Source organism: Archocentrus centrarchus, unplaced genomic scaffold (assembly GCF_007364275.1).
Source record: "Archocentrus centrarchus isolate MPI-CPG fArcCen1 unplaced genomic scaffold, fArcCen1 scaffold_44_ctg1, whole genome shotgun sequence".
Taxonomy (NCBI): domain Eukaryota; kingdom Metazoa; phylum Chordata; class Actinopteri; order Cichliformes; family Cichlidae; genus Archocentrus; species Archocentrus centrarchus.
The window spans coordinates 431865-442386 of NW_022060270.1; the positions used below are offsets into that span (position 1 = coordinate 431865).

The following is a 10522-nucleotide window of genomic DNA, read 5'->3' on the forward strand; positions in this document are numbered from 1 at the left end:
GTTGGCACATGGCACTGAAGAGCATAACAATGAAGGAATTAGATCCTTAAACTTAGTTACAGCACTTTCAGAAAGACTTCTACTGTAATAAAAATTATTCCCCACTGCTGTGTAATCCATTAAAGTAAATGTAAATGTTACTAAGAAATGATCAGACAGGAGGGGGCTTTCAGGGAATACTGTTAAGTCTTCAGTTTCTATGCCATATGTTAGGACAAGATCCAGAGTATGATTAAAGTGGTGGGTGGGCTCCTTTACATTTTGAGAGAAGCCAATTGAATCTAACAATAGATTAAATGCAGCGTTGAGGCTGTCATTCTCAGCATCTACATGGATGTTAAAATCACCCACTATAATTATTTTATCTGAACTGAGCACTAAATCAGATAAAAAGTCTGAGAAATCAGACAGAAACTCTGAGTAAGGACCAGGTGGACGATAGATAATAACAAATAAAACAGGTTTTTGATTTTCCCAATTAGGATGGACAAGACTAAGAGTCAGGCTTTCAAAAGAATGAAAACTTTGTCTGGGTCTTTGATTAATTAATAAGCTGGAATTGAAGATTGCAGCTAATCCTCCTCCTCGACCTGTGCTTCGAGCATTCTGACAGTTACTGTGACTCGGGGGTGTTGATTCATTTAAACTAACATATTCATCCTGCTGTAACCAGGTTTCTGTAAGGCAGAATAAATCAATACGTTGATCAATTATTAAATCATTTACTAATAGGGACTTGGAAGAGAGAGACCTAATGTTTAACAATCCACATTTAATTGTTTTATTTTTTGGTGCAGTTGATGAAGCTGTATTATTTATTGTTTTTGAATTTTTATGCTTAAATAGCTTTTTGCTGATTTTAGCTTTGGTTTTTGGTGGTCTGGGAGCAGGCACCGACTCTATGGGGATGGGGTTTTGGGGGGATGGCAGGAGGAGAGAAGCTGCAGAGAGGCGTGTAAGACTGCAACTCTGCTTCCTGGTCTCAACCCTGGGTAGTCAGTTTTTAGGAGGGTTAATACATTTGGCCAGATTTCTAGAAATGAGAGCTGCTCCATCCAAAGTGGGATGGATGCCGTCTCTCCTAACAAGACCAGGTTTTCCCCAGAAACTTTGCCAATTATCTATGAAGCCCACGTCATTTTTTGGACACCACTCAGACAGCCAGCGATTCAAGGAGAACATGCGGCTAAACATGTGGCTCCTGGTCTGATTGGGGAGGGGCCCAGAGAAAACTACAGAGTCCCACATTGTTTTTGCAAAGTTACACACCGAGTCAATATTAATTTTAGTGACCTCCGATTGGCGTAACCGGGTGTCATTACTGCCGACGTGAATAACGATCTTACCAAATCTAGGATTAGCCTTAGCCAGCAGTTTCAAATTTCCATGAATGTCGCCTGCTCTGGCCCCTGGAAGACATTTGACTATGGTCGCCGGTGTCTCTAGCTTCACGTTTCTCAAAACAGAGTCACCAATAACCAGAGTTTGTTCCTCGGCGGGTGTGTCGCCGAGTGGAGAAAAACGGTTAGAGACGTGAACAGGTTGGTGGTGTACCCGGGGCTTCTGCTTAGGACTACGCTTCCTCCTCACCGTCACCCAGCCGGCCTGTTTTCCCTGCTGCTCGGGATCTGCTGGGGGGGAGCTAACGGCGGCTAAGCTACCATGGTCCGCACCCGCTACAGGGGCCTGGCTAGATGCAGGATTTTCCAGGGTGCGGAGCCGAGTCTCCAGTTCAGAAAGCCTGGCCTCCAGAGCTACAAACAGACTACATTTATTACAAGTACCGTTACTGCTAAAGGAGGCCGAGGAGTAACTAAACATGTGACACCCAGAGCAGGAAAGTGCAGGAGAGACAGGAGAAGAAGCCATGCTGGTAGTGAGTCGGCTAAGGGCTAAGCTACTAGCTGAGCTAAGCTAGCGAATTTCTAAAAACAAATAAAGTGAGTAATGTGAATACAGGTGATTCAGCAAAGAGTATGCTATTTAAAGTAGGTGAAGATTACACTAAAATATGTTATTATCCAGATAAATCGAGTTATACAGATATAACAGCTAACAGACAGCAAAACACTGTGCTCCGAAACAGGAACAGGAAGTGATACAATACCGCAGTGAGAGCCATCCACCCTCACAGAATTTTATGAAGTAGTGATAATGAAGGATCATATTTCTTCATGTTCATGGACACAAATTGTTACTTTTTTTGCATAGTGAGCATGAATTTGCATTCAGTAATTAACTGTAATTTCCCCATTGTGGGATCAATAAAGTATCATCATCATCATCATCATCATCATCATTTTTATATATAGAAAACAGGGAGATGTCAACATGGTGCACAAGCTTGTTTCCACCACTAAAACCTAAACTAAAACAAAACAAAAAATAATATTTGCTAAATTCCAAACCAATAAGTCAATTTGAAAAACTCAACAGCAGTTGTATTTTAACGAAAACCATGAACCTGATCGCTTTTAACATCCAATCTTATCCAAAACTTAAACCTACCAAGCAATATTTTTGTAAATAAAATATTAAAAAAGAAAATCACACAAATGATGTGTGAAAATCTATGACATGTCCTTGGGTCAGTGGCCCACAGTTCAATGTGACTTATCCCTCTACCATTCCAGAAATAATGTTGGTAAATTTGTGTTGAGGAACACACAAAGTTTTTTTTACTAGCGACAAAGAATCAATAGATTAAAGTTCATGACTTTATCAGGAACTGCTGTGGGCCTGGGTTGTGTAGAAACATTTAGTATTTTAGGCACAATGATACAACCCTGTTCACCTCTGCTTTTTCTTCGGCTCCTTAGCTGTGGCCAGCTGGCTTGGTTTGAAATACAGTAGAAATCACCTAAGTCAGATTCAAATAATCTGTGGAATTTCATCCAACTTATGTGTAAGATGGATAAAATCAGATTCTTCAAAATATCGGACAGAGTTTGGGGTCTGATATTGAATTTCACTGCAACGGCTGGATTTGCTTCTGCAGATTTTATAATCTCATATTTTTGTTTGTAAGTGCAAGTTTGGAGTTTACGCTTGACTCCTGTGCTTGCCATGATTGTCTCTGATGAAATGAACGGATTCGCCCACTATGGCCATTCCAGACATCACGTGACTGTATAGCCACTCAAGCGATCCTCCAGGTATTGTTCTTGTGTGTAATTGTGCATGAACGAGCTAGTGCATGGAGTTTGTTTCAAAAGTAAATATTGGAAGTGGGTGTATCAGAAGCTAAGGAGGGCTTTAGCGCTAAACTCATCTGACTTATGTGATCACATCTAATAGGAAATGTATTAAAATGAGACCAGATTTTTCATCTGAGGTAGGCGAAAATCTGACATCTGTATGATCCGACATTAGAGAAGATTTTTATTGGAATTAACATTAGGAAAAATCTGGATCTGCAGAAGCCATCCAACTAGAGTGAAAATCCATGTCGACCTAGGCGATGTGTACTTTAGCATATAATATGAATGGCATCAACTTGTTTGTTTGTTTTTGACATGTCTTTTTAACCAGTGAACATGGACCAAATGTCAGGGTGTACCATTTATTTGTGAAGGAAGACACCTAAAACACTTTAATTAAAAAAATAAGACATTTAATCAATTAAAAGAATCAGAAGAAATTACATGTACAGGGACCATTTGATTTAGGAAGATACAGGCCTTCTCAGCAGCTGCCTGTGGCTCCCCCCCAGAAGAGCACTGCTCTAAACTAAACATAACAATTTTATACTACAAGCGCTATCAATTCAAAAACAGTTGGAGAGAGCCGTGGTTTAGACTTGGTCTTCTCAGACTGGTTCGTCCAGTGTTTGGTTCCGGCATCATGGCACAAGCTTCTCCAATCAGCAATAAAAAACTCCATAAAAGACACACACCCTTCCCTCCTTAGACACAGATGTTCATGTTTTGGTAAAACCTTTGAGGATAAAATAAACAGATTCTTCTCTGAGGCTGAGAAGGTCATAAATAAGATAAACAAATCGCCCAAAGCCCGTGAAGTTGGTCCAGCACAATCTGTCTCTCTCTGTCCAATGTATTATTTAATTGTCTATTATTTGCTTCAGCTACTATTTATTAATTAATTTACTGGAGTTTACTGTTAAATATTTGTCATTTTATTCATTGGGTAAAAAAATAAACCCCAACAAAGCCTAACCTAGCATGACAATCAAAAACAAATAACAGGCACACCTACCCTTTCAAGTGTTGTAGACTTCTCTGCATTTTTGTTGTGCACATGAAAACACATAAAAAAGTTCTGATGATACTGTCCATCCACCCATCATGCAGATAAATCAATATACTAAATGTATCACAAGTAACAAGAGGATTTTTTGATTAATCACTGTAAAGTGATAAATTAATTTAGGAGTGTAACGCCAAGATGACCCTGAGCGGCAAGGCTTTAAATCATGGGAGGCGGACTTTGTTTTCCATTTTATTTCTCAAGCTCAATTTAGACAATTAACTCCATTGCCATGTGACGCAGGTGTGACCTTTCCAGCAACCCAACCAAGTACAAAAGAGAGAAGAGCCCCAACCATCAAAAGACAAAACCCCTTTATACCCAGCTGCTGATGAGCCACACCTTGCTCCACAACTTGCAGGAGTACCACACATTTTAACAACAATAAAATACACAAACAGTCAAACAACAACATTTACAATTAAAACCATCACCCCAACATCTCCATAACCCAATATCTACAATAAAACCAAATACCCCTACAAAACACCTAAAAATATACCTAAAAAATCCCAAACAACTCCCCCACCCAATTTCCTCCTTGGTCTCTCCCGGAACCTTTAAATAGTGTTCAGACCCCCGGGGACACATTTGCCTGAAACACCCTGGAAGGACAAAGGAAGAAACAGGTGAGTGATTGCTACACCACAAACCCACTTGCACTATATCTGTATAAGTTAAACACACACACTTTTCTTAACCACAGGTCAATTATAATTGTGGCTAACACTAATTCTTTATTTTGCAGCATCTGCCTGCCACACACCGAGAAACTGCTCACGTGCCTGGAAGACAGAACCATACTAATTATTAAAATACTTAATAAAGAATAAATATTTGAGTCCTTATTTTTTGAGTGTATGTCAAAAAGTGCCAAGTGCTAATAAAGTGCAAAAGGTGTCCCAACATTTACTACCCAAAACCATACACATAAATATAAACAAGTAACGAAAACCCTCTTCGGTACAAGGAGAATTAATGTTATATTACTGTGATATACAGAAAGTGATCAAGTACTATCCCATTCAAGATAATCTTCTTAGGCATGTCCAGACAGATGCCAGTGCACCTATTATTTTGTGATGGTCCAGGTACACTTCCAGTTGAAGTCCAGCTCTGACCACCTACAGTGTGCTGATTTCACCACAAACCATAATTTGCACAAGGAGTAAACATCAGCTTCTTTCTGAAATTGATCTGACTTTAGTGTGAAGGACGTCAGTGGTGACAGCTGGGATAGACCTCAGCCCTCCTGTAATCCTGAATTGGGTAAGAAAAAAAGATGGATAGATAGATGGATCTTTGGTGGTGATGAAACCTGAGTCTCTGGCTACAACAAAGCATTTTTAATCATTTGAAGAATCCATATTTTCCAAAGCTGAAGTTAGTGCAAGGACCATGCTCATCTTTTTTTTTCCACAAAATTCATTGGGTTGTGCAATGTTCTACTGTAACCTTCTGAGGCATTGAAGGAGAGGATTCAGTGGAAAAGATCTTAACTGTGGTGTGTGGCAGCATGTCATCTTGTGCTGAATAGAGCACATTAAAAAACAGGAGAGTTTGGCCACACAGACAATCTTTGCGTATTCATCAACAGGTTCTGAAGATTCATAGTTTTGACACTGGTACAAATCCAGTACCCATCATTGACGCACAAGTGCAAGCAACCAAAACAGGTCTTCCACTGAGAAGAGCTATAAATAGCAGGAACAATGAAAACAAACCAGAGATCCATGAGAAAATCACCTCAAACACGAGCTGGACCAAAATTCCTGAAACCTTTTAATCACATCTCGTGCTAATGAGTAATTCGGGCGAACTTTGTTACGCATGAAGGAAAGCAAAAATGTTTCTTTGGGTCTCTGGTTTGGTTTGGGTCTCAAATTAGGAGTATCCTAGCCTGTGAGACTTCCTTTGTAAAACACTCTGCCAATCTAAAAGAGAAAAGCCAGGTGCAGGGTGCAAACTACTAAGATTGTACTACTCTTTGTTTTCCAGTCTTGCAGGAATCACCGCGGGTCGGGGTTCGCTGGTCGATAATCAGCCTGAATGGGTTATCATACAAGGATGCTGGTGAATATCGCTGCCAAGCACGGAACATGGCAGGAATTTCTGAAGCCCCAATTAAACTGAAGGTCATGGGAATCACACAACTATCCCGTCTTCCAAAGAAGAAGTCCAAAAAGATTTCATCCAAAGCCCCTTCTAAGTCCAGGAAACTGTACCAGATTCCAGCTATTACCAGTACTCCCTCAATGAAAGATAATCAGATAATGTAAAGTATCACAGCGTTTTCTAATAACAAGGCCAAGAAACCTCAAAATCCTTTGATGCGTTTGTACATTTAAAAGTACTAAATGAACTCAGCAGATGCAAAGAAAAGGACCCTGATATGGATCAAGTCTGTAGCTGCCTGAGTCTCCTGATGATTCACTGAATGATGCACTGAAGGTGGTCCGCGTCAGTTACAGGGCAGACATCACTGGGGGTGGGAAAGAGAATAATACTTTACTGTTTGTAAAAGCTCTAGTTTTAATCTTGTATGCTTTTGCAATTTGTTAATGCAACTTGTTTGCCAAATAAAACACATAACACAAAAATGTGGGTGTTGTTCCTGGGATGCAGTCTACTGTTTTGTGAAAGAATGATTTGTTTTATTCAGTCCAATGTTCAACCCATTTTTCTCCAGTTCACATCAGCAGTTTAGTTGATATTAGGTGAAGTCCCTAGAAAGTGTGGGCTGTGAAGGTCCTGGAGTGGGGGCTGCAGTGATAACAGAAATTATTCACAAGTCTGCATAGTTACATATTTATATAAATATTTTTTTTTTTATAAAAAAAAGTGAATTAAAACTGGTAAAAGGAGGTCGTTAGTTTGTGACATTACTTTGACCTAAATTTACTGCTCTTATATTGAAGTTTGTGTCCCAGCAGCAAGTGGGTCACACTGGGATTAGCACTTTACATATGACTGTGTAGTATTAGCAATTTATAACCAAAAGCCTGAGTTGTTTGTGTTTTTAGAATCAAATTATCAAGGAAATCCATCACTTTCTCTGGTATTTTGATATGAGTGCAGACAGGCTTCTAGCCAGGAAAATTTCACAGGCCGGCGCTAACAGAAGACCCGGGGCGGCCCGAGGGATTTTCTGTTTTTTAAGTGGGCTGCAGCACCTTTGACTTTGGGAATCACTGCTCTAGAATACAGAGAGGAAACCCCAATAATCAGAAATCCCATATTAGCAGCACTGGAAAGGAGGAAGAACTCTCTTTTAGCAGGAAGAGAACTTCAACAGAACCAGGCAAAGGGAGTGGCAGTTGGGGGTGAATATATATGGGGGGTGGTTAAATATACAATGTAATATATATTTTTTAAAAATCAAGGTGTTAATCATTTATAGATATGTGGTTTTCTCAGTGCTTTTGTTGTGGCAGCTCCCAAATTGTGGAATTTGCTGCCATTACATATCAAAGAGGACTCTTCACTGGCCATTTTTAAATCTACTCTTAAGACCCACCTCTTCCGCTTTGGGTTTTGACCCAGTTTGAGATGTTGATTTTATTTATTTATGTATTTTACTTATTCATTTTATTTTTATCTTAGCGTTTTACTCATGTTTAACTGTGTATTTCACTGATGCTTTTATTTTGTGTTTTAAATTTCTTTCTATCTATTGTATTTTCTCTTGTGCTGCTGTGTTTTGTTGCTATGTTCGGCACTTTGATCAGTGGTTCCTGTTTTTAAAGTGCTTTATAAATAAAGTTAGCTTGGCTTGGCTACAAATCTGATTACATACATGGCTATCAGTATAGCCAAATATGCGCACACAAACAAATACCTTGTTAAAATAATGATGGCGCCGGTGAGGTCAGCAGCCGTCGTACCTGCTCCTACGCTTTGTTTGTATATATTAGGTTTAGCTCTAATTTTGGACTTTATAATTCCGCCTGCTCTGTGTCATATCACGTATGACAGACAGACTCTTTTTAATATCAGAATACAGCACTCTGGCTGTATTCTGACACCTTTTTCTCCCGACCCGACTTAGCCTCAGGAGATACTGCGTTTCCTTTTTTTTTTTTTCTTTTTTTTTTTTTTTTTTTTGCCTGTCATGTCTGGCAGATCTTGCAAACAGAACTGTGATCTGAATGCATTGTTGTGCCAAACATATTTGCTATTTCAAGATGAGCTCTATAGGTTCTCTATAGGCTCCTATTGTTACTGTGTAATCCTTTATTTTATTTGAATTATTTTTAACATGCTATTTATCAAATTGTGCCAGAAATGACAGGCTTAAGAAATAGAAAAGAGAAGAGAAAGAAAAGAGAAAGGGAAAGAGGAAGAAGAAGAAAGGGAAAAAAAAGGAGAGAAAATAGAAAAAAGAAACAGGAAAGAGTGCAAGTAAGTAAACCAAATAGTTAGCCACTTGTTAAACTTAAGATATTGACAATATCTGCAAAATTAAAGATTGTGTGGGGGAAAAAAAAAAAAAAAATAAATAAAAATAAAAGAAGAATAGTTATACAAACCAACCATTTTGTGTCATTATGTGGGTATATGTGTTTGTGTCATGAAATGTACTTACCAATGAAGGCAGAAAGCCGCAGCCCCACCCATCAGAACCCAGAGGCAGGCAAAGAGAATCCCAGGAAGCCCAGGCCACCAGCAGCCCATCAAGACCTACGAAGACCCGGGGCCACTCATTCCAAAGACAACCGTACACCCCTCCCAGCAGACGGAGGACGGAGGTCTCAGATGGAGTCCCAGCAGCCAAGGAGCAAGGGCACCAGAGCATTCGAGGCAACGAGAAGCCAGCCCCCCCCCCCAGCGGCCAGCCCCCCGCATGGCCGGCAGCAGGGCCCCAGGGCCCCCGGCACCCAAGGGCCGACCGAGCCCCCACAGGGCCTCCCCCCACGCCGAAGAAGCCAACGCAGCCCCGCGCCGCAGCCCCCAGGGGAGCAGGTCACCACCCACATCAGAACATCCGGCCCCACCCAGGAACCAGGAGGTACCTACACCCCAGGGGGGCAGGGGGGGAGAGGCAACCAGCAAGGAGCGGTCAGGAGGCAAGCCACCGGCCCAGACCCAGGTCCAGCCAAACATACAACCACACGCACACCGGCAAGCACACCCATGTACACATTTATACACAAACACACTCTCCCACACACATATAAACATAGATACACCATATTCACTCGCCCACCCATACTCACAAAGACTGTGACAAATACAAAGACACACATTCATCCATAGCTACCCACTCTCTGAAGATGGGAGCGGAAACCACCCCAGGGCCAAGAGTGACCCCAAGATGCCGCCAGCCCGGTCCCCAAGGAACCACCCAACCCCGACCCCGGGCGAGGCATAAGAAATCGGGGTGTGAGAAGGCCCACCCCCCCCTCCCCCCGCCCAACTTATAAGTGTATGTGTTTATGTTGTGAATGAATGAGTTGTAGAGGGTGCAGTTAAAATTGAGGGGGCAGTTGTGCCACAAGCACCAACTGCTGGACGTCAGTGCTCGCCCACACTGCCCCCCCAAAAACCCTCCATGTCTAAAATGCAAATAAAATTTGGGGACAGACAGAAATGAGGATCTGAATGGGGCCACCTCAGCGGCCGCCCCTCATCAACCTCTGTGTAACATGCCTGCCCCAAAGGTCCTATATGTATCGTGTAGTATGTGTGCATGTGTTGTGAATTATAATGTCTATAGTGCAATTAAAAAGGAGATGCAAGTGGCCGCGTGACTCTGCACGCAGCCTCTCAACCCTACACCCTACATGTGTGTGTGTGCGTGTGTGTGTGTGTGTGTGTGTGTGGGTGGGTGTGGGGGGGGGGGGGCGGGGGGGGGGGGGGGGGTAAGACCAGGAAGGTGGAAGAAAAAAAAAAAAAAAAAAAAAAAAAAACCCCACCCAACCTGGAAGAAGAGAGCCAGCAGTCCACTGGCTCAGTAGGCACCCCGACCTCCCACACCCCAGCACAGGGCAGGGAGGGGTGAGCCCGGGGCCATGGTGACAGCATCCCAGAGCACTGCAGCACCTGAGACTGGTGCCACCGCCCCCATCATAGAGGGTAGCCCACTCTCACTAGACGCCCATTCACTCAACAATAGACACAAACAAGCGACAGGACATGCTGGCCTGAGTTGGAAATACGGTGCCCCGTCCCCACCAACCACCCCACCGCCGTCCCCACCCCCCACCCCACCCCCCGGCAGCGCAGGCACCCCAGGGCCCCAAAAGCGCAGACCGGA

The 10522-nt window shown here is 42.2% G+C and overlaps 1 protein-coding gene across 1 annotated transcript in view; it reads left to right on the forward strand.

Annotated features, from left to right (window-relative positions):
* lrit3b (leucine-rich repeat, immunoglobulin-like and transmembrane domains 3b) overlaps positions 1-8039 on the forward strand; it is a 62140-nt gene extending 54101 nt beyond the window's left edge. The window contains exon 6 of the mRNA XM_030725000.1: positions 6265-8039. Within this exon, the coding sequence (XP_030580860.1) occupies positions 6265-6545 (281 nt within the window). The 3' untranslated portion in view covers positions 6546-8039. The remainder of the gene's footprint in view (positions 1-6264) is intronic.
* The last annotated feature ends 2483 nt before the right edge of the window (positions 8040-10522 follow it).